The 24677-nt window shown below is 41.3% G+C and overlaps 1 protein-coding gene and 1 non-coding gene across 4 annotated transcripts; both read left to right on the top strand.

The window, feature by feature from the left end:
- Positions 1–136: 136 nt before the first annotated feature.
- On the top strand, positions 137–23227 carry LOC110966253 (transportin-2-like). 3 transcript variants are annotated; one of them, XM_051941200.1, is made up of 26 exons: positions 137–262; positions 1795–1894; positions 2350–2425; positions 3708–3857; positions 4110–4216; positions 6030–6163; positions 7686–7767; positions 7879–8001; positions 8203–8321; positions 8512–8572; positions 9374–9545; positions 9761–9913; positions 11397–11622; positions 11784–11955; positions 13416–13502; positions 13767–13874; positions 13970–14128; positions 14210–14297; positions 15426–15524; positions 16038–16073; positions 17012–17107; positions 18593–18668; positions 18748–18847; positions 18929–19003; positions 19758–19907; positions 20100–23227. In XM_051941200.1, the coding sequence occupies exons 2-25, from the start codon at positions 1796–1798 to the stop codon at positions 19863–19865; spliced, it is 2706 nt and encodes a 901-aa protein (XP_051797160.1). In that variant the 5' UTR covers positions 137–262; position 1795; the 3' UTR covers positions 19866–19907; positions 20100–23227. The 3 variants fall into 3 exon arrangements, with proteins under 3 accessions (XP_051797160.1, XP_051797161.1, XP_051797162.1); XM_051941201.1 differs by lacking the exon at positions 16038–16073; XM_051941202.1 differs by lacking the exons at positions 137–262; positions 1795–1894; positions 2350–2425; positions 3708–3857 and having other exon boundaries at positions 6004–6163.
- Positions 1433–1501, top strand: LOC127531739 (small nucleolar RNA SNORD41). Its single transcript, XR_007938832.1, has one exon. It is a non-coding gene; the product is annotated as a small nucleolar RNA SNORD41 (small nucleolar RNA).
- Positions 23228–24677: the final 1450 nt, after the last annotated feature.

Raw genomic sequence — 24677 nt, 5'->3', positions numbered from 1 at the left:
TCTTTGACTGTATTATTTGTTGTAGAGTAACTTTATTTTTGTAATTTTAACTCTCGAGTTTTTTTTTATTAACTGTTAATATAAAAATTATGTGTCTCCGGGGAAGCTCCGCGTTAATCTCGCGAGGATAGCGAAATGTGTACTGAACGGAAGCCGCCATAGGCCAATTTCAATCGGCGTGCTCATTTGAACAAGTGGAACCGCTACGAAGCACGGGAGGAGAGCGGCCCAGTAGTGATCATTCAACTTCCAAGTCAACATTGTACGTATTGAATTAGCCCGCCTGTAGTTTGACTAAATAACTTAAATACGTCGATCTGACCGTCTTCGCGGGTAAGGCGTTGAAAAAAGCAAGTAGTGAAGCCAGTGTAGGTTAGGTAGCATTAGCCTAGCTTTAGCATTAGCACACTTAGTGCAAGTCAACCTCCGCACGGCTTAGCGGCTAACGCCAGCTTGCAAAACGTGTTCGCTAAGATTCCATCCAATATAGGCTTTCATTGTTGTGTTAACCGCATTGTCTTAGTCTGCTATTCAGCTCTTAGTCTTCTGTTAAAAGATACCGCGGTACAAGGCTTCCTTTAGATACGTGAAGGTGATATTTGTTCATTTTCATGCCGGGCACATTGCGAGCAGCGAGCCGGGAACTGCCCCGTCGACCAGGCCCAAGCAAGAAGGACAACTTTAGTAGCATCGGGTCAACTGTGTTTAGCCCAACTAACCAATCGATTATTCGGTGATGGGGCCTTTATAATGGGGGGTAAATCAGCCGGCAGCAGTCAAATGTAGCGGGGATAAAACTGCCTGATTTCTCGCCTGAAGCCGGACAGGCAACCCAGCTCCATAGCTAACTTATTTCCTGACAACTTTTCGCTCTGTGGCCGGCTGGAGGCAGGCGACCCTTCAGGTTCATCTCCGGCCCACGTGTTGGACAGGGCGGCGTTGAGGGAAAATAAAGATCAGACCTGGAAAAAATACGGAGACACAAAGCGTTTCCGTAAGTTGGACCGTGTGGGGGTGGGGATGGGATTAACTTGGAGCGGTTAAGCCGGGTCACAGAGATTTTACTAGGTCGTGTTGTCTAATGTCCTCGTTTTTCTGCTGCAAGCCGATTTCCAATTACAATTTTAGGTGTTGGCATGCCGGCAGTTGCTCCTGGTTCAGTGCCTCTCACATTACCCAGCTCTGGGGGGTCCACCTTGAACCATGTGCAGCTTTGTCTTCCTGCAGACACGCTTCCAGCTTGAATATTTTCTCTACTTTTAAGTACAGAAAACATGGTTTAGATTGTTAAGCGGTGGGCCTTCTCGCAGCCAGGACCATGAAACGACATTCACACAATAATCATTAGAGATACGTTTGACTGTATGAAATTTAGTGGATTTTTTTAAAAAAAGAGTATATTTTAGAGCTTTTAGTTTGCTCTACATGTGGTCTGGAGATGATGCATTAAAAACCATCTGACTGTCACTGATGGTGTTTGTATTCATACTGTCTGATCCAGAGACCACCCATGTATGTTTTTCCTCATTTACTGCCTTCAAAAGTTTGGGGTCACCCAGACAAAATGTAGATTCCTGGTAAAACTGAGGGCTGCAAAACACTTTTCTGAGTGTTCACATAACTGCACAAGGGTTTTCAAATCAATGAGCCTTTCAACGCCATTATCTTCAAAAATAAGGACATTTCTAAGCAACCCCAAACTTTTGAACGGTAGTTTGTGTAAATAATTGTAATATTTTGAGAAATGCTGTGCAGCAATTTGACGTGTGGATTTTTTTTTTGCGTGTTCCTCAGGATGGAGTGGCAGCCAGATGAGCAGGGACTCCAGCAGGTCCTCCAGCTGCTCAAAGACTCCCAGTCGCCCAACACAGTCACACAGAGAGCTGTCCAACAAGTATCCTGTCTGTCTAAAGGGGGGGAGCACTGGAAAGCTACTTCATTATATTCTACACAACTATGCCTCTTTAATGATAGGATTTTATGCTCATGTAGGAGGAGTTTTTTGAGTTTTAAATGTGATGTTAAGTTGAAGGTTTTGCACATGTTGAGTTACCGGAGCAGAGAGGGTGAGCAGTTGTTCCGGCTCTGATATCTGACACTTGAGTGATCTGCAAAGCTTTGGGAAGTATTACTTTACCCAAGTGTAAAATTGCACATAAATGCACTTCTGCTGCACACTTTTAAACATCTTCATGCTTTTCAACTGCACAGATAGCTAGATAGAGGCACGTGTAGACAGGAATAAAACACTGCCAAGTAAACAGGCTGTGTATTGAATATGTACTTCGCATGTATGTTGGAGGTTTTGCTGCTTAATTGAAGTGAAACGCTCCTTAACTGCCGTCCTAGAAACTTGAACAACTCAACCAATTCCCCGACTTCAACAACTATCTCATCTTTGTGCTCACAAGACTCAAAACTGAAGGTGAGTAGTCAGATTTGGGTTTCTTTTAATCTCTTGGGCTTATATTCTTGATCTTTAATAGTTAAATTTTAGTACTTGTGATCCTCCTGCTTATTACAGCAGTTACTCTGCCATAATGTCTGTCATAACCACAAACCGACATTAACAGCTCATCATGCAGCAGCACCCTCAGACACTCCATAACTAATTAGTACAACTTGCTTTAAATACTGACACTCACAGGCTTGGTAGAGTATATTCAGCCGTAGAGATTGAAAAATCTTGAAGTCAGACTGAACAGGAAACGCCTTCGTCTCAATCAGTCGAGGAGGTAAACTCCATTCACATTCCCTGATAAAGGTTTAAACTCATCTTAGCTCCATGGGGAATTTGAGCTGACTGAGATTAAGAATCTTTAAGTACCATGATTATTACATACATTTGGTTAAAACTGAGCTGAACCAGAAGGCCAGTAGTGTGAGTTTAGGTAGAACTCAGAGCTAGTATCCGTGAGAATAAGGCTGAATTTTACTGGTCACCTGGAAACATTTAAATACTATTAAAAGCATGTAGAGTTTGGGTTTTGTTCAACTTTATAGCTAATGTTCCTGTCCTCGGTATATGAGCTGAATATAACCAATAAACACCTTCCAAACATCAAGACTCTGAAGACATTTGACTCCTTATCCACAGGATTAATGACATTAAAAACTGAAGCAGACAAAAGGTAAAATAAAAGATAAATGCTGTGCTAGCTTTTAACGTGTACAGATATACAGCTCAAGTCACTGTCTAAAATAAATGAAATCCATACGTTGATGTTACCTGAAATATACAGCAGTGTATTTTAACATAAATAACTAGTCTTTGGACCTGTTTATTTGTAATTACTCTCATATGAGCTTATTGTAGAACGTCGATTAGCATATGTTAACGCTAGTAGCTGGAGAAAGTTTACAATAACAAACTTCTCAAACATAAAACTGTCTCAAAAATAAGCATGTGCAACCGTACATGGAAGCAATATGAATCCCTACACATCCACGATGCTGCAAAAGGCATAGGATGTATGCAGATGTGGCTGGATTAGCCCACATGCAACCAGAACAGCTGTTTTCAGTCGCATACTGCTCTGCTTCCTGACACTCCAAAAGTTCCCTCAGTTAAAAACAAAACACAGAACTTTGTAAAATGTTGCATTAGCTTTAACAGAACGGTTTCATTCCAGATCTACACTGATAGCTTTAATAATTTGGCTGCTTTCTTACTTTCAACGTTCTCTTCTTTCCCCTCCTCCTGTCAGATGAGCCGACCCGCTCCCTGAGTGGTCTGATACTGAAGAACAATGTGAAGGCCCACTACCAGAACTTCCCTCCAGCTGTGGCTGACTTCATCAAGCAGGAATGCCTCAACAACATCGGCGATCCGTCGCCGCTCATCCGTGCCACCATCGGTGAGTTTGTCATTTGGCATCGCTCTTGTTCTTGTTCTTTTTGTGAGCTGGCTTCTATAAACGCATCTGACGCTGCGTTTCCTCAGTCCTTTAACCTTCAGCTGCCCTCTGGAAGGGATGCATAATGTAATAATCTGAGTACCCGTGAAGGTGTTTGTATTCATACTGTCTGATCCAGAGTTGCTGTAAAGGCAGCTGCTTGTAGTCCTGTCAGTTGTAAACCACTGACCTGGAGTGTGTTTGCTCCTCCAGGCATCCTGATCACTACCATCGCCTCCAAAGGAGAGCTGCAAACATGGCCTGAGCTGCTGCCTCAGCTCTGCAACCTGCTCAACTCAGAGGACTACAACACTTGCGAGGTCTGCACTCATTATTATTATTATTTTGAAGGCGGGGTTGTAGCTTTTTTAGAGATCTACATAGCAGGATATCTCCTCAACTATCTGCACTGTTTAATGTGTATGTGTATTGAGGTCATGAAACCTGAAGTGCAGATAGAAAGATGAAGGTTTTATTTGTCCCTCCAGCAGAGTGAAAATCAGGTTAGTTATAACTGCGCTGCTTCCTGGAGCAGCAGTGTTAAACATTCTAGCCCTCGAGACGAACCAGCTACATAATATTCAAACTATTTAAAGTCTCACCTCCACTTCTTGCAGAAAAGTAAGCAAACTGCATCCTACCTACCATTTCCTCATCCAGACTTGTTTAACCTTCTGGTTCTGCGCTCTGCTTCCTGATTGCTCCCTGTGGCATGATAATGTTTATCCTGTAGTGTAGGAGTGTCAAACTGATCTTAGTTCAGGTCCACATTCAGCCCAGCGTGATCTCCAGTGATCCGGACCAGTAAAACCACAGCAGAATAACCTATAAATAACCATGTTTTCTTTGTTTTAGTGCAAAAATGTTCACATTTAAGGAATTCTCTTTTTACAAAACCTCATGAACAATCTAAATTTACTTAAGGAAAATAAATTCAATTTTAACAGCATTATTCCTCAGTTTATCATTTACACATTACAACTGACAGATGAGTTTATCTGCAGACACAAAACATTTAGTCACAGCTACCTGGAACTGAATGATGTAGTATTTTACTTTATGATCAAAACAACAAAAGTCAGACAAAAACAAGACAAAATGTTATAAAAATGAGACACAAAATGACAAAAATAAGACAAGCGACACAAAACGAAACAAAAAAGAGGCAAAAGAATTATAGAGCAACAAAAATATGGACAAATGACAGAAACAAGACAAAAAAATGACAAAAGCAAGAAACAAAATGACAAAAAAATAAACAAGAAGCAAGACAAAAAAATACAAACAATATGCAAAACAATGAAGAAAGCAAAATGTCAAAAATAGACAAAAATGAGACAAAAAATGACAAAAGAACAATTTAGTATTTTACTTTATGATCTAAACAGCTTGTCATGGTGTAGAAATGATTTTAAATTTATAGTTTTACTAATTTACAGTCTCCAGTTAATGTCTTCTCTGTAATTTTTACACTTTGAGGGCCGGATTGGACCCTCTGGAGGACCACTTTTGGGCCGTGGGCCACATGTTTGACACCCCTGCTTCAGTGTAATACGCTCTTATTTTGAAATGCTGTAGTGTGCACATGACTGCGATTAGAGAAAAGAATATGTGAATGTTGTTTATGTAGTCTGAGCGTTAGAGGTCTGATCAGGCAGGATGCTGGAGCACTGCACGGCCTTTTATAAAGAACAGACTGACATCGTCATAATTTATCTGTTTAAAACAACACTGTGGAAGGAAATGTAACTATTAACTTTAATTACTGCTTTTTCCCAGTTAGATGCTCTCATTAGCCAGCATACGTGTGACTTGGATCTGGCTCACCTCAATGTAACATGGATGTGATTAGTTTAATGTAGAGCCAATGAAATAATCTCCATTATACCTTCTGATAATAAAACCAAAATTTAAATGTTAGTTGTGCTTGATGATTGACAGAGGAAAACTTCTGGACGTGACAAAACCATTTCTCTGTAAAAACAAACATTCCCTTTTAAAATGAGCGTCTGTGCGGTTCATTCAGTGAGATTTTTCTCCACTTTGGTTTTCTGATGCGGTGTCGTTCTCTCCTCTGTGTCCTTGTATGTTTGCGTTTATTTGACAGCCTCTCTGTGTATGTCCGTGTCTCAGGGCTCGTTTGGTGCACTGCAGAAGATCTGTGAGGACTCGTCGGAGCTGCTGGACAGCGACGCTCTGAATAGACCCCTCAACATTATGATACCTAAGTTCCTTCAGTTCTTCAAGCATTGCAGCCCCAAGATTAGGTACAGGAGGAGCAGGAGGCGCTGTGGGTGGTGTGTGGGGATGTGGCATGCTAACATGTGACTGGCAATGAAAGCGTTTGATCCAGAACGTCATTTTAACCTCTCACACTGACACATGGCTTAGCTACAATGCCACACTGATTGATAATTGGATTAAATGTCACAATTAAGCCGCTGTTGTTGGCATATAATCTTTCTATCTCAGAAGGAGGTTTGCTTAGTGTTGACATTCTGACTTATAAGAACCATCATAAAGCTAACAAGAACCGCAGTCCTCCTCCAAGGCTGTCCATTCCCCTTTCATTCATATGGCAGTCAGAAATGCAGCATTTATTTATTAGTTATTGATGATCAGAAATCACTACAAGCTAAAATGTGTCTATTTAATATAGATGTACCCACAAACTAAATGACCTTGGGCTGATCACAGGTGTGTGTTCTGCATGTGTACGTTATGTACGGATACTGAATCATGTGACCTAAATATGTAGCGGGAATTGATGGGACTCAGAAACACCCCCACAGTTAAATCAATTGTTCCTTGTATCATTTCCAACAGATAAGTCCCGATAAGTCCACAGCGGTGGATGTTTTCCGCCTTAAGCCAGAACTCTGGTTAAAATGTAAACAAAGCTGTTACATGCATCGTGATAAGGATCAGTTCTTCAGAAAAGTCATGAATACCAACTACTTTAATGCATGTATGAATCATCTTACAAGCAGATAACAGAATATGCTGCCCTGTTTTTACAGCTTCAGTGTTTTATTATCCCCCCGCCTCCACGAAGTGGAAAAGAGGGATATAGGTTTGGCCTCCGTCCGTCCGAGATGAAGGGGACAGCTTTTCTCGGAAACTATTACAGCTAGGATTAAAGTATTTAGTGTGTAGCTTCACACCATGGACACCTTGATCAAGTTTGAAAATGAGACCTGTGCGATAATATTTAACCGAGTTATGGCCCTTTATCACTATTTTGGATATAGACTCATAGACATCTCATGTGGCGGGGGATATTGATGACCATGTCGTCTTGTTCTAATTTCACTTCCACGGAGACGACTTTCCTTTTCTTCCAAACATCACAAGAGTCTGACTTATGCTTGGAGCCGTAATGATGGGCAAAAAGTTAGTGAATGTAGCACAATCCGAGGTGGTGTAGAACTGGAGAATGTAAACAAAGTCGTCTTATGGCGCTGCATTTTCAGCTAGTTCCACATAACCAGTTCCATAGGTCGTAAACCGAGGACCCCCTGTAGGGATAAATCTACTTCTGTGCTTTGCTTTAGCTTCCATGATAGTCCGGCACCATTTCAGTTTTCTGGTGTTTTGCTTATTTTTTATCGCAAACTAAATATTCCTAAATTTGTATGCTTTTTACTGATATGTTTCTGGTGTCGTTCAGTTTGATTGGGTCACATGTTTTCCTAAAGCAAACTTCTGTACAGATGTTACTAAACGTGTGTTTTGCATTCTGATCGGTCTCATAAATCCCTGCTCTGACTCCATCGATCCCTCTGTCAGGTCTCATGCTATCGCCTGTGTGAACCAGTTCATCATCGGCAGAGCTCAGGCCCTGATGGACAACATCGACACCTTCATAGAGGTGAGCCACATCTTCGAATACTGATCCGACTATCGCTGTTTGGACAGAACCCGCTTTGTCCAGATGTTGAGCTAATTTCTCCCTCGTCTGGTTTCTTCTCTGCCCTATCAGAGCCTGTTTGCGCTGGCAGCAGATGAGGACTCTGAGGTAAGAAAGAATGTGTGCCGAGCGCTGGTGATGCTGCTGGAAGTCCGCATCGACCGCCTCATCCCCCACATGCACAGCATCATCCAGGTGAGTCACAGTCACCCAGAAGGCCGTCTAGCATCTGGACATGATGAGAAACCCAGCTCATTGATTCAAATGATACCTAAAGTTCCTATGTTTTCTGATCCAGATTCTAGGTTATTCCATGGCCGTAGTATTATTTCCTCTGAATCTCTGCTCATGTTGTCAGTTCTCACGTCTCATTCCCTCCTTGGTTATTTCCTGCAGTACATGCTGCAGCGGACCCAGGACCCTGATGAGAACGTGGCTCTGGAGGCCTGTGAGTTCTGGTTGACTCTAGCAGAGCAGCCCATCTGTAAAGAGATGCTGTCGGGACACCTGGTGCAGTGAGTAGCTCTTTACTTTCAGCTCATGTCATACGTTTGCATTATCTGTAACACTAAAAGCCAGATTTTATGAAACTTCTGCTTCATTAATGCATTTTAACACATTGCAAGCACATTTTCAGCTTCTATCCAAGTATTTTTTTACCATTTTTACCAATGAATTCTGTTTTTCCTCTTCCTCCCAACATAGACTGATCCCTATATTAGTCAATGGGATGAAGTACTCTGAGATAGACATCATACTACTGAAGGTGAGCACAGTCTCTGTTCTTTTACTGCTTTACTTTTAATGTGATTCAGAATATGACTGTGCAGAACTCGTTTCAGGCCTGATCAGTGTCTGCACAAACCGGAGTCTGATCGTTTTAAATCCGCTGTCGCACAGATGAGCTACACTAATGTTCTAAAGTTCAGTGTCATTCAGACAATTCCACGTTTTCCATGAAAACTCCCACTTTTATCCATGTGCTAACATAACTGCACAAGGGTTTTCTAATCATCAATGAGCCTTTCAACAGCATTAGCTAACACAATGTAGCATTAGAACACAGGAGTGATGGTTGCTGGAAATGTTCCTCTGTACCCCTATGGAGATATTCCATTAAAAATCAGCTGTTTACAGCTACAATAGTCATGTACCACATTATCAATGCAGACACTGGATTTATCATTCAATGTTGTCTTCATTGAAAGAACTGATTATAAGGACATGCCTAAGTGACTCCAATCTTTTGAACGCTATTGTGCATGAATTATAGTTGCTCTATATTAGTTGAGTTCTTCTGTGAAAGTTGCTCTAAATGACATATAAAATAAATAGGGACATTTGTAAGTGACATCAAACTTTTGCAGTGATGTAATTCTGGATATTTTTCCAAATAAATGCCAGATCATCAGTCTGTCATTGAGCTTTCTGGATGTGTGTCCTGTGCAGATATTACTGTTTTTAAACTCTTTGGCTGTCATGTCCCCACATAGACACTGGGGTTCTGTCTGATGACAGAGGGATAAAGATGTACAGGTGGTTCAGCTCACCGTTTGTGTTTCTGCAGGGTGATGTGGAGGAGGACGAGGCGGTACCAGACAGCGATCAGGACATCAAGCCCCGCTTCCACAAGTCACGCACCGTCACCTTACAGCACGAAGGAGGCGAAGGAGAGGAGGGCGAGGACATCGAAGAGGACGACGACGACGATGACGACACGCTGTCTGACTGGAACCTGCGTACGTGACGGGAGGATCTTATTTTCTGTCAGAGGCTATGAGCCTGAATGTTTGTGTCTGATTTACCTTTAAACAGCCAGAATGTAGCAGGACTCTGAATGGAAGCCTTTTGTTTTCAGAAGACTGCGGTTAGTTTTAAGGAAACCAAACATTTAAGTAGCTGCAGATTGGGCGTTTAAGAGTGATTTGTAACTAGGCTTTTCTTTCTGATGTAGGAAAATGTTCGGCAGCGGCCCTGGACGTCCTCGCCAACGTGTTCCGCGATGATTTGCTCCCCCACCTCCTGCCGCTCCTGAAGGGCCTCCTCTTCCATCCAGACTGGGTCATCAAGGAGTCCGGCATCCTGGTGCTGGGGGCCATCGCTGAGGGTAAGACTTCAGGAACTTTGACAAACTACAGCTTTGTAGCTGCCCCTAAACTTTGTTGTAAACGTTGAGCTTGTTTGCTTCCTCGTTTAGAAGCACAGACTGAACTCTTTAAATCTGCGTCTCCACTTGAACAAATGTTTCCACTTGTGGGATAAACTGAGGGGGTTGAGGCTGGACCGGAGCGAGAGGCAATAATGAGTCATTTGAAGTGAAAACTACGCAGTTCACTGACCTACTTAAAAGCTAAGCATGGCCAAATTGGGTTAAAGTTGGCAGATACTGGTTTTTGTGAAGCCTGTTCATATGACATGTGTTTGTCTTCTTTAAGGGGTTGAGTGTTTAGAAATGTAAGAAATTTAAAGCATCCACCAGCACCACTTGCTGCTGATTCCTGTTTTTCTAGTTCCTCACGGCTCAGTACTTTCAGGTTTTCTCAGTGGGAATGAGGGAATATTCAGAATACGCATGCATCTCTGTGCTGTGATTATCAGCATTTATTTATGTACCATCCTTTAAGAGGAGGCATTAAGTACTTCACAGTTGTTGTTTAAGTTGAACGGAATTACAACAGTGTTGAAAGTTTTCCTAAAAAGCCTGGGAGCTGTGAATCCTGATCTAAAGACCAAAAGCAAAGTGATGTTCTGGTTCAGAGAGCTGCAGCACCTGTAACGCTGCTCAGAACCCGACCATGCAGACTCTAAATGTAAAATAAAACGCCTCATTTGATGCACGTTGATGCGAAACTCAACTTCACACTTGCATGAAGATGTTCTGCTTTGTTGAATACGTCTGCATATTTTAAGTTGCCACACGACGAGGTTTTACTCTAAAGCAGGGGTGTCCAACATGCGGCCTGCGGGCCAAAACCGGTCCTCCAGAGGGTCCAATCCGGCCCTCAAAGAGTAAAAATTACAGAGAAGACATTAACTGCAGATTGTAAACTAGTAAAACTATAAATCTAAAATAATTTCTAGATCATGATGAGTTGTTTGGATCACACAGTAAAATGCTAGATTGTTCATTTGTCATTTTGCGTCTCATTTTTGTAAGATTTTGTCTCGTTTTTATTTTTTTTCCTGACTTTTGTCACTTTGATCATAAAGTGAAATATTACATCATTCAGTTCCAGAAAGCTTTGAGACTCTGTAGACACTCTGATCTGGAAGTCGTAACGTGTAAATGATAAACTGAGGCTGAATGTTGCTGAAATTTAATTTATTTTTCTAAAGAAATTTCAAGTTGTTCATAATATTTTGTAAGAAGGAAATTCCTTAAATGTGAATTGTTTTGCACTAAAACAAAGGAAATATTTGGAGTTGTGCTTATTTATAGGTTATTATGCTGTGGTTTTACTGTGGGCTGAATGTTCCTCCTGAACTAAGATGAGTTTGACCCCGATGCTCTGAATCATAAACTACAGAAGGAAAAAGCTGATGGTCTGTTTACCTTCAGCTGTTAACATTCTCCTTTGTCCGTACGTCAGGCTGCATGCAGGGGATGGTGCCCTACCTGCCGGAGCTGATCCCTCACCTCATCCAGTGTCTGTGTGATAAGAAGGCCCTGGTTCGCTCCATCGCCTGCTGGACCTTGAGCCGCTATGCACACTGGGTGGTCTCCCAGCCCCCCGACTCCTACCTCAAACCCCTCATGACGGAGCTCCTGAAGCGCATCCTGGACAGCAACAAGCGGGTGCAGGAGGCGGCCTGCAGGTGAGCAGCTTCACGCTCATCCTCTCCTGTTTATGTGGACATATTGATTTACAGTGATACTTTGTTCCCATGTTGTTCTCTGATCCACGTCCTGCATGCAGTATTATGTACACTCTGAGTACTGTTTGTGGATTAAATCTCAATGATGTTGGTTTGCTCAGTGCGTTTGCCACCCTGGAGGAGGAGGCGTGCACAGAGCTGGTGCCCTACCTGAGCTTCATCCTGGACACGCTGGTCTTTGCCTTTGGGAAGTACCAGCATAAGAACCTGCTCATCCTGTATGATGCCATAGGAACCCTGGCAGATTCAGTGGGCCACCACCTCAATCAGCCGGTGAGTGTGTTCAAGTTTAGATCTGCGCGTTTCTTTTGGTTTTTGTAGCTACATGAAAGGTCGTATGCAGTGAGATTTTATTATTTTATTGGTCTCAGGTTTGAGAACTTGCATTTTGCCCATAGTGAAGAGCAAAGTAAATACAGCTATTTGCAGACTTACTAGGGACTGAATAAAATAATTGATACTCGGTGTAGAGCTGAAACGATTCCTCCAGTAATTTATTACTAAAATACCTCAGGGCTTCATTTAGTCCACTATAATACTGTATATGCACAATTCTTATTTATGTTCTATCAGCTTCAGCATAAAAACATATTTATGTGATTTCTGCATCAACAACTAAATACATGTGGGCTTCCCATGGCTTTAGTTCTAGTGGCGTACCCCTGTACTTTATAATATCTACAGTATTCATGTACTATACATGTATGTACAATACACTGCAGATGTCCGTCTGTTCTGCCTGGATGGTTATTTCTGTTGCACAGCGTGCTCACTTCCTGTTTTGTTGCTGTAATGTGTATGGCAAGCGCCAGATAAAATACTCAGTTATTAAACTAACCGATAGCTGCAGCCTCAGTGTGAAGCTGAAGCCAGGAGATGGTTAGCTTAGCTTATGCAGTCATACAGGCTGGAGACAGGTGGAAACAGCTAGCCTGGTTCTGTCCACAGGGAGCTAAATCTGCCTCTTTTAAGTCTCACTTATTGACATCATTAATGTTTCTGTTTCCTGTGTTTTCTCGCAAATGCTTGCCTTCTCTGAAAACTAGTTCCGGTGTCTGGACATGATGAAACACCCAGCTCATTGACACAAAATGATACATTTTGTTCCATGTTTTCTGATCCAGATACTGTGTAACTCGTGTTTCAGCAGACTCTAGGTGGCACCGCTGAGCGTTTGTCGTCTTGTGTTCAGACAGATCTACAAGTCTGAGCAGATCGCTCGTTGTTCCCTCCAGGCAGAATGTTTCTGAGACTTGTGGATGTGTGCAGACGTTACTTGCAGTTAGGATTTTGTTTGACCTTGCCTGGTTGTGAAAGTGTGTGTTCACGGTTTGCCATTCCTCTGAACACCTCTGCCTTTTATTACACATTATGTATCGTTTGCTTCACCCTCACAACAACTTGACGTTGTTCTGTCTGTAATACTCAAGTCATGTCTGTGTTGAAAAGTTTATAATGTAAACTAGAGCTGCAGTGATTTGATTAGTTGCCAACTAAGAAATGAATCAACTAATGCGTTATTAATCGAGGAAAGAAGTAAAAACTCTGATTCTAGCTTTGTAAATGTCCGGTTTGTTTAAGGACGTCGTCTTGGGCTTTAGGAAACACTCATGAACATTTTTCACTTTTTGGCTTTTTATTGACCAAAAAAACAAATGAATCTGATAAGAATAATGGTTGTTGGCAGCTGTAGCGTAAACCCTGAGGTCTTACCAGTTTTTATTGTTTTTCAGGAGTACATTCAGAAGTTGATGCCCCCTCTTATTGCTAAGTGGAATGAGCTGAAGGACGAAGACAAGGATCTTTTCCCGCTACTTGAGGTGAGTGTTTAATTAGATATTTGTGGAGCAGTTAGCAGGAAGGTCTCTTTTACCTCTACGACCGTCTGGAGTGTTTCCTACACAAAGACTCATGTTGGGTCGAGGTTTTATTCTGGATTCTTTGATACTAAAATGACACAAGTCATTAGTTTGTCTCTCCTCACCAAACATGCACAGAAACTTCAGTTTTCAGTTGCTTTTGTGTTATTTTTTATGGGTATACGCTCCAGAAACCAAACTGTGCCGTCCTTGAATGTCTTTCAGTGTCTGTCGTCGGTCGCCACCGCCCTGCAGAGCGGGTTCCTGCCTTACTGCGAGCCGGTCTATCAGCGCTGCGTCACGCTAGTCCAGAAGACGCTAGCTCAGGCCATGGTGAGAATCCAGACACGCACAATAGATGTGGTGCATATTTAGTGACGTTTTGTGAACCGGTACAGAGGAGACGCTGACCTGTTGTGTCCGTTCAGATGTACAACCAGCATCCAGACCAGTATGAGGCTCCTGATAAGGACTTCATGATCGTGGCTCTGGATCTGCTGAGCGGCCTGGCCGAGGGTCTGGGGGGCCACGTGGAGCAGCTGGTGGCTCGATCCAACATCATGACCCTGCTGTTCCAGTGCATGCAGGTGTGTTTTTGGACCGTTTCCTGTGAACTGTGGGCTGTAAACTGCAGGAGTGTAATGCTGAGGTGTGTGGTTCTGTTGCAGGACACGATGCCTGAGGTGAGGCAAAGCTCCTTTGCTCTGCTGGGTGATCTAACCAAGGCGTGTTTCCTCCACGTGAAGCCCTGCATCGGTGCGTGTTCTTTATCAGAGCAGCTCTGCCACGTCAGCTGTCTTCTACTTTTTAGTTATCGAGGAACAACCGGGGTTTACTGATTGTGATATCTATTATCTGTTATTTATTAATAAATGTTGTCAAACTGTTTTTGAACCATAATGAATTTATTAGATTTGATGGTCAGTTACTAATTAAACTACATCAACATATATCACACTAATTCAGGTTAGACATTATGATGTTCTGGACCTTTGCTTTAACCCTCATGTTGTCTTCATTTGTGGGCTCCACAAAATATTGTTTCCTTGTCTGAAAAAAAAAAATCAGCAAAAAAATTCCTCAAATTTAAAAAAATTGCAAAACGTTCTGGAAGAAAATTCCAATAATTCCTTAAAAGTTTTCTTTTAAAAAATTCCCACAAATTTGGCAAGAAAATTTATGGAAAATTTTCAAAAAATGAGTAAAAAATCTTCCCCAAAAAATCCTAAAAATATCTAAAGTGATTCCATATTCATCACTACTACTTCAAATATTTAAGAACATTCTCAAAAAAATCTACCAAAATCCAGCGAAATTTGCTGGATTTCGTTAGATTTTTTTTTTTAAATGGTCTTAAGGAAGCTTTTTTTTTTCCACCAAAAAATGTTCAAAAATTTCCCAAAAATGTTCTAAATGTGAACATCAGAAGTTTCACTGTGGAAATGTAGAGTTCTTTTGCAAAAACGGGTAACTCCATTTTCAGAAAACTCATTTTTTTTTTATTGTTTACTTGAGCTAATAATAACAACACTAATAATTTATCTTTTCTCTATTTTGTCATGTATTTCTCTGAGTCAAATCCACTCAACTTCAGTTTGATTGATATTATCTCAAGTAAACAATAAAAAAAAGTTTACTGAAAATTTATAAAAACAGAGATATCTGTTTTTGCAAATGAACTCTTCATATATTTTTTTTTCCACATTTTCAAACTTTAAAACGAATCAGTTTTGACCTGCAGGACGACACAAGGGTTAAAACATTTTCTCTGACCGGACGTCTCTGAATTTTATCTGAATCCTCCTGTTGTAAAGAACTACATGCGTATAAATAACGTGATGTCATGCTTGTGTTGTAATCGGTGTGTTCACGTCTCCCCTCCAGCTGAGTTCATGCCCATCCTCGGCCTCAACCTGAACCCAGAGTTCATCTCGGTGTGTAACAACGCCACCTGGGCCATTGGAGAGATCTCCATGCAGATGGGTGAGAAAGCAGGACTGACTGGAGATGCCTTTTCTGTTCGGTTTCCTGTTCTTTTTCTCACATGCTTGCCGGTATCTGGACATGATGAAACACCCAGCTCATTGACACAGAATGATACGTTTTGTTCCCATAATGTTTTCTGATCCAGATTCTGCGTTGCATCAGACTGAGTGTTTGCCCTCTTAAACCTGCAGGTTAACGTGCAGTCAGACAGATCAGACCACACTGACTTCATCATTAACTCTGGTTTTGGCAGAACGTGTTCTATTGTTGCCTCCAGGCAGTGTTTTTTGTAGACGTGTGCAGACGTTCCATACGATCAGGACTTTGGTCGACTTTGCCTGAGTGTGGAAGTGGCTCTTGCAGTTTGCTGTTCCTCTAACACCTCCGCCCATAAATGAGGCGGCAGTAAAACCAGTGGTGTTGCTGTGTGAGCATGTCTTTGTGTGACTGCATGCCCAGCAGGCCGTTATTCCAGTCAGCCCAGTGATGCTCTGTGTGATGTCCTTACAGGCACAGGTGTCAAGCAGCAGACAGGCAGCTGTCCAGGTGAGCGTAGAGACGTCAGCAGTCAGGGAACAGATGATATCCACATCACTTCGCCTCTTCAGCAATCCATCTGGGATTTTTGAATCTTTTAATGTTTATTCTGACCAGTTTGCTAGTGTCATGTTGCTGTTGGATAAACTGAATATCAGTAGTTCAGTTTCCACAGAAGATGTTCGTTCTGTGCCTTTAAACTGCTGTCTGTAGTCACGACATCGTTAAGTAAATGATTTAAAGCTGGGAAATGTCCACCAATCCTTCAGTGTCCGTTTTTACAGAGAATTCATCAAAGAAAACAACTAAATATAAAGGATCTGCTAAACATCTGTTTCATCAACTTATATTTTATGCATTTGTGAATAGTTGAACACGTTAGTAAGACGGGAATTTAGGTCTTGGACTAAAAGTGTGTAGAAATTTGCGGTTTAAAATGTATGTACATGTCATCAACTTATCCTTATATCACATCTTAGCGGTAGAATCGTCACCTAAGTTTTAATCATTTAGAGCTTTATCTCTGTATGGCTGCTGGATGCACAATTTAAGAGTAAATTTATAAATTAAGTACTACTTTTTTTGTGCATAACTTTGGATAAAGTCAAACTGTTGCATCCAAAAACATAATTTATCACCTCAGCAACACTGTGTAAAAATATTTGAAATTTGTAACATCTCAATGATTAAACAGTAAAATATTTATTAAATTGATAGAACAAACTGTTAATTTTATCTGCAAAACACTTAAACTCTGCTGAGATTTCAACTATGGACAATTAATCATTAAGACGAGATGATCGTCCAGAGTTAAATCAGTTTTGATTAAATTCCTGTATTTGTATTTCTTTGGGCTCCTTATCTCAGAAGTTTATCATCGTGACGTTTGTACACTAGAAGTCTCCCGTTCTCCTCAGGTGTTCACTCTGTGCTGTTTGTGTGTTCAGGTGCAGAGATGCAGCCGTATGTGGGCATGGTGCTGCCACACCTGGTGGAGATCATCAACAGACCCAACACACCCAAGACCCTGCTGGAAAACACAGGTACGCTCAGTCACACAGGTTTACAGCGTGGATTATGCTTTAACCACCGCGAGAGAACACTGGTGGCTTTTATACTCCGCTCCCAATCTGCAGGATGCAGCGTATCGTAAACGCACATCTACCACATAATAATCTAGAAAAGCCCTCAGAGAACACAGTCCTCCTCCAAGGCTGTTATTGATCAGATATCAAAACAACATAGAATGTGTCCATTTAATATAGATGTACCCACAAACTAAATGAGCTTGCTCTGAACACAAGTATGTTATACATTGTGTACGTTATGTACGGATACCGAATCACGTGACCTAAATATGTAGCGAGTGGCGGGAATTGATGGGACTCAGAAACACCCCCTCAATTTAATCAGCTGTTCCTTGGATCATTTCTGATGGATAAGTCCTGATAAGTCCTGATAAGTCCTCAGCAGTGGATTGGTAGAGGGATCACAATCAGCTGATGTAGTGTTCACTTGTCATGGTTACAGTGACACCATGCCGCTTTCTGGCAGTGATACAGAAATCTCTAACAAATCTGTGGATCCAGACTATAAGCCGCATCACTGCCAAAATCTAATCACTTGGTCCTTGTTTCATTTCTGGCCTTCCCTGAAAGTTTCATCCAAATCCGTTTGTTTTTGAGTAATGTTGGTAACAGACAAATCAGGGCTGATCGTCACATAACTCCTGTGTTCCTTGGCAGAGTATCTAGAGTAGAAGAAGTTTTCATCGTTTACATCACTTACAACGTAGCATTTATAATAATACAGGGCGTCCTCAACTTACGTTGGATTTCAGTTCCTGCGGTGCGACGTAATGTGATTTTCACAGGAAGTCGGAACTCGCATAAGTACAGTTTTATTATGTTTAATTTCAGTTCCATGGAGATGACTTTCCTTTTCTTCAAAGCACTGCCATCAGAAGAGTCTGACTTCTGCTTTGGAGCCATAATGAAGGGCATAAAGCTTAAAAATAACAACTCGGATGAAACAAATGCAGCTCAATCCAATGTTACTGTAAACAAAGCTGTCTTCCTCGTATTGAGCCACATGATGGCGCAGTGGTCCGCTCACTAACGAGTTCCTGCACAAAATTAGTTTAAACGTAGCAAACGACGTACGTTGGACTGATGGAACAAGACTTTCTTAATGAATTTATGGCCCACCAGGTCCTCAGTTTATGACATTGACGATGTTGTAAACGGAGGACCTGGTGGAGCTGCATTTCAGAGGTTTTAGTTTCTCAGCATGAATTGTTCATAACCCAGTTGCCACGGTGATCTTTGTGATGAATCATATAAATACCTGAACTTCTGCTGCTTGGAGCTCCTGTTCTTCTGTGCGTCTCCGTCCACGTTGTTAGAAAAGTTTGGAGGTGTGATGATGAGGAACCTTCCTGCTAAAATGATGTAATTCATGAAGCTTAAAACAGGCTTAGGTCTGATGGTCACGTTGGAGGTGAACGGTTTCTTTTCTTCTGTGTGCAGCCATTACGATCGGCCGACTGGGCTTCGTCTGTCCCCAGGAAGTAGCACCACAGCTGCAGCATTTTATCAGACCATGGTGAGTCCTGTGTGTCAGTTACTTTATAAAATCACCAGATCAGTTCCTCAGTCTTTACATTTTTTTAACTTCTTTTCAGGTGCACGTCGTTGAGGAACATCAGAGATAACGAGGAGAAGGACTCAGCTTTCCGGGGAATCTGCGTTATGATCGGCGTGAACCCTGCAGGAGTCGTTCAGGTGAGCGGATGTTGGAGGTTTACAGAAATGAGGAAAGTTGTGCCTCAGTGAGTGGTGAAGTAACAAACCTTCTCTGTGCAGGACTTCATTTTCTTCTGTGACGCTGTGGCCTCCTGGGTGAACCCCAAGGATGACCTGAGAGACATGTTTTATAAGGTGAAAGGACTTCATCTCACTTTAGATGAGTTTAATCAGAGCACTGACTGTCCACACTCTGTGATGATCACTCATCAGACATTCGAAATCTGATTACATGGTGCGGATGATTTGTGAGTCTGACAAGTGTGGTAGAGCTTTAGGAGGTAAACGTCTTAATTTAGGATTATTTAGGATTATTGTTAGTCATGATGAGCTAAACCTGGTGATAAAATAACAGCAGTATGTCCCAGAAACAGCAATAAGAACATTATTGGATAGTTTCAAATAATTCCATCACAAAGCACGTAATAAAAACGGTTATCAAGGTTATTTCTGTCTGTAAATGTATGTTTTACATCGTTAACATCAAAACTACCTCGATAATTAGGCTAAATCTGACTTACTTTATCGATTCCTGAGGGAAAGCTGCTCCTGTTAAAAAACTTAGAAATTTAAGCTGAAAAACAAAAATACATTGGTGTAGGTCAACCTGAACTCATTTAGAGCAACTTTAGCTCTAACTCACTTTTGACCAAGTTTAGCTAATATAGAGCAACTTTAGCTCATTTTTGAGCAACTTCATCTAATACAGAGCAGCCTTAAATAATGTAGAACATCTTTAAGTCATTAAGTGCAACTTTGAATGTTTTGGATTTTGAAATGTGTAGAAGTTAAGCAGGTTTGGAGAATGTTTATGCTCCAGCAGCCTGTATTGGCAAAGACGGCAGTGAATCCTGTGAATGTGAAACCTTTACTCTGTTCTTTTTCCCAGATCCTGCACGGCTTCAAGGATCAGGTCGGAGAGGAGAACTGGCAGCAGTTCTCTGAGCAGTTCCCTCCTCTGTTGAAGGAGCGCCTGTCGGCCTGCTACGGTGTCTAACCCGACGCCCTCCTCGGTCCACGCAGGACGCTGACCTGTTAGGTACGTCGTCCAGCAGTTCAACCCGAGATTCTCTTCTGGAAGTGATGAAACACCCAGCTCATTGAGAAACCGTGATACACTTTGTTCCCAAATGAATTTCCTGATCCAGAATCGCACTTTTCTCCGACAGCGTGCCGCTTTTTGAGACGTACCGCCTCTGATTTGACCTCTGATGTGATTTTTGTTTTCCAGGTTGTGAAGGGGAGGGTACCAGGGGAACTCATTGCACTGCCCAGATCGTGGGGAGAAACTAGAGCTGGAGGGATGTGAACCCTCCACTCTGCGGATGGCCTCCTTTCCCCCCGCGCCCTGTTTGTCTCTGTGAGGGAGGGTGGGAGGAGGGTGGTGGGTGTGGGAGGGTAAACTGGGGATATATACATATACCTCTCGGATTAAACGCCTCACTAAATCCAACACGCTCAAAAGTGACTTTCGCCAACAGCACCGCAGGGATCCTAGGTAGGCGAGGGGCAAAAAACGGGGGCAGAGTTCGACCTCCCCCTCCTCGATTTGATTATTTGATAGATGACGGCTGGGAGGGGAGGGGGGTGGCAGATAGGTGCATAACAAGGAATTATCCGAACCAGCATAGGGTGCCACAGTCCCAAACACCACCTGTAGGCTTGTGCCAGAGGCTAAACATAAACTTTACTCTGTAACTAAAGTGCACAAGATTTATTTGCACCTTTTACTGCATCACATACATGGGTCTTTATTTTCCATATGTACATTTAGCTGAATTTACTTTCCTTCCTCTTCCCTTGGTTGCTGAATTCCTGTTTCTTTTCCCCCTCATCAGAGGCAAAACAAACAAAAAAAGGTGCAGTACGTCTTTTCCTTTCCTCACCACCGCAGTATCAGAACATTGCATGGTTTATGATCACCTCTTAGTGACGCATGTTTGAGTGAATGTTAGTAATCGTCGTCGGTTTGGGGAGGCTGCCATAAATTCGAAGCTGCCAGGTGCTCGGTTGTTTCGTCCTCCCGTTCTTGTGTGTCGTCTAATCAGTGGAGTTTAATGAAGGCAGATTGATGCAGGACTCAGCGTGATTGTTTGGAGACACTGCAGCAAGAGTTCAAATACTGTAGGCAGAATCATATTCGCTGCTTCTTCTTCTCTTTTTTTAATATTTACACAAACGGACGTAATGAGAGCGATAAGACATCACCAAGAATGAATTGGTTCTTTCTGGTATAAATGCACTTTTTTTCTTTTTGTAATAAATTTAGAATTTCTAATGTTAAGACGTACAGTAATATACTGAACTGAGCTCTAGGTTTTTTTGATAAGTGATTTTAGGACTGTTAACGGCTTGCTAACGTAAGCGTAATGATAATGTTAAGCAGTGGTAAAAGTGACTCGGTAAGACCTGAGGCCTCTTAACGTAGTTTTATAATGTAGCTCCTTTAAAATGGACTGAATAGGATTTAAGAAGAGGGAGGCGTCTTAATGACGGTGTTCTGCTGCCTCCGTCGGTCCATATCTGTCTGAGGACGTCGTTTTCATCCAACATCGAGGCTTCTGCTCGTCATGAACATTGCATGCTTTCTGACAGGTCTTTGTTCCTTTTAGACATTTTTCTAACGGATCTCTCGGGGGGGATCCACCTTTAAGAGCTTTGTCGATGGCACTGCACCTCGCTGCTGGACTAATAAGGTACTCCTCCAGCTTCTGATCAAACTAGTGATTGTCGTTGCCATATATACACCCGTCGATACTGTGTAGGAAATGCCTGGGAATACGCCGAGTCCTAATAGTTCTCCCCTGACAGAGGGAGCGGGGGTCTTTATTCAGCTTTATCTTTTAGTCTCTGTCCACAGTGGACGGTTGTATGGCTGTCTGCCTGTCGGTGTTTTACTGTTAAGGTGTTTCCAGGAGTACTACTTAGACATAATTTCGCACCGGCCCTGCTCTAGAGTCATGTTTGGGGGTATATTAGTCGTGCCTGTTGATGTGGCCGCTGAGTACCAACACTTTCCTGCCGGTTGACGGTTCGTCAGGATGCGAGCAGCTCTTAGGATGAACACTCAGATCTCAGAAGCATTAATATCTGCAGGTATCTCTGGATCATGTATTAGATGAGTTAAGCTTTAAGAGGAGACACTACAGGTGACTGAGGTTTAACTTCACCAGGTGGTTACTCACAAGAACACTTTTTTATTTTAATTTTGTAGAGCACATTTCCGGAGTGCAATGGGGCGTACGTTTGGATATCGACACTGGATACAATCACAATTCCTGTTTCATTTTGTTGATGTAGTTCTTGCAAATCCACTTTTTTTTGCGTTTTTAGGGATGAGATGTTCCATAAGGCTGATTTATGAACAAACCTCCAGTAGAAACCATCAGAATATAGATGAGGTTTATGATTTAGAATTGAAATCTGCAGATGCAAATACACAAAATGTACTAAACTACACACCTAGATGTGTGTTGGATGTTTTCTCTGAACTAATCTCCCCGTGCATGGAGGAAAGAGGACATATTTTTGCCTGTAGTGTCTCTTTTAAAATGAACTAACATGGATTTAGTTAGTTGCTGATGAGTTTTTGGATCTTTAACCACTTGTGTGAGCAGCAACGCTCCGCTGTGATCGCATCCTGTTCAGGTTAGCTGGTGGGGACGTGTTGAGATGCGAGGCGGCCGCTCAGCCATCAGACTGTTTGAAGCAGCGACTCGTGAAGCCTTCAGTACGACGTTTAGGATGGAGCTCTGTGCCGCAGAGGATTGGTCAAAAGAAGTCTAGACTCCACTACTTCTCACCACGTTGGGATAAACGAGCTGTGTACAGAAGGAAATTTAAATGCAAAGATGTCCGTTTTTTTTGTTACTGTTTTTTTTGTTTTAATGCTCGTGACAGTTTTTTTTATTTATTTCGTTTTATATTTTATTTTTTGTGCTCTGGCGCACAAATTTTTTTGGACTTTAAAAGTTTTTTCTTTCCTTTTTATTCTTTTTATTTAAAGAACCATTTGTTTTCGTTGTTTTATAGCGGACCATCTGATTATGTCAGGTTTGACGTGGTTGGACTGAAGGCGAGTCGGCGCTTGGTGCAAACCGTAGGGAAGAATGTGGAAAACAAATTCATGACTTTGTTTCAATCTATCAAGGCTGCCAGTTGACTTTAATGTAGTACCTTTTTTTTTTTTTTTTTTTGCTGATCCGTGGTGCAGGTGGGATGTAATCTGATGTATCCCTTTTTATTTAATTTTTGTGAATAGGGGAAAATAAAAGTTTTTCTATTAAGCTTGGTGTCGACTGAATGTTTTCTGTGTGGTCATCAGTATGTTGGAAACCTGAAATAAAACCATATAGCGTCCTTCTTTTGTGAATAAAATCCAGTAGTGTTTAATGGACCTTCCTGCACACCTGATGAAGTACAATTTGTGCCAGTGGACGGCTGAATAAATGTGTTAATCAGAAAACCTTGTTGAACCTCACAAAGCTATCAGTTTTAATTCTAATTAAATGGCATCAATGGTATTTTTAGTTTGTCTTTTACCGCTATAAGTACTTTTCTTTGAATGTTTGGGAGTAGAGATCCTGATAAAGTGAGATAAGACTGCTTGTTGAAAGGCATAATTCTGTAATAACGTCAAATATTCATTGCTGAGATCACAGCTGCATGGTTTGACCGGGATAATTTAGCCAATATATAATTGTGGGGCTTATTGTATCATAGTTGACATTTTTGCTGTTTTCAGGCCTAAAATCAACATGGCCGCCTGTAACCAAACACCACATGGCATTTTTACAGAAAGATTCTTTGAAATATTAAATAACTCAGAAAGCCTTGGAGTCTTTTCTTCAGGAGGAAATGACATCATGTGGAGCAGGTCATGTGATCTGGAATTAAACTTCCTTGAGAGGTGTTTTTATGTAGAATAACACAAATGACTCCATGAAACATAATTATTATATAAAGATACAAAATGATGAGGGACGCACAAAATAACCACAAAAAGTTGCAAAATGACTGGAGAGGGACACAAAATAACCACAGAACACCTAAAATCACCAGAAAACTGTCTGAAAATGACCAAAAAAACCTCAAAATGACCACAAAATACTTAAAACGACTACAAAGAGACTGAAAACGGCCAAAAAACTGCACAAAAAGACCTAAAATACCCACAAAACAGTCTGAAAATGACCAAAAAAGAAACGAAATGAGCACGTCATGTTATCTGGAATTAACATATTTCCCAGAGAGGTGTTTTTGTATAGTGGAACTTAGCTGAAAGTGATTTCTCAGACACAGATACAGTTTATTTTCTGTATAAATTTTGACATCTTGCCAAAAAAGAAACATCTGTCATGATTATCTCAACTTAATAAAAGAACACAATCCAAACTATTTTTGAATCAGCTCATTTTATTATTGTTTAGCGGATTAGAAGGTGTTTGGTATTAAATAGATGGTTAAGTAGACGGTTATTTAGTTGACATTTTTGTGATATTCAGTCATTTTTTATTAATAAGTGATTGTTTCCATAATAAATAATTATGGAATTTTTAAAGACATGATCATAATGAACATAAAAAATGTTTTTTTTTTAGCTTTTAGTAAAAATGTATGCAAGATACATCCCATGGACTTCAAAAGTCCCTCTGTTATATATTGTTCCAGTTGTATTTGTCAGATAACATTCATCGTCAGTGTTTGTGGGAATAATTAAGGTCTTAAATGCTTTTAAGATGGAAAATGTGACCCCAAGAATATTACTATTATTGTTATTATTAATACTTAATATAAATATGATAATATT

Source organism: Acanthochromis polyacanthus, chromosome 21 (assembly GCF_021347895.1).
Source record: "Acanthochromis polyacanthus isolate Apoly-LR-REF ecotype Palm Island chromosome 21, KAUST_Apoly_ChrSc, whole genome shotgun sequence".
NCBI classification, from domain to species: domain Eukaryota; kingdom Metazoa; phylum Chordata; class Actinopteri; family Pomacentridae; genus Acanthochromis; species Acanthochromis polyacanthus.
Note: the sequence above shows the minus strand (reverse complement) of the source record. Positions and strands in the feature narration are given on the sequence as shown.

Bases quoted from the DNA above. Each gene is read 5' to 3' on its own strand.
- LOC110966253 (XM_051941200.1), top strand. From the start codon at position 1,796: ATGGAGTGGCAGCCAGATGAGCAGGGACTCCAGCAGGTCCTCCAGCTG. The intron at 3,858-4,109 runs GTGAGTTTGTCA...TTGCTCCTCCAG, and splicing joins GCTCATCCGTGCCACCATCG to GCATCCTGATCACTACCATC. The intron at 13,503-13,766 runs GTGAGTGTTTAA...AATGTCTTTCAG, and splicing joins ATCTTTTCCCGCTACTTGAG to TGTCTGTCGTCGGTCGCCAC.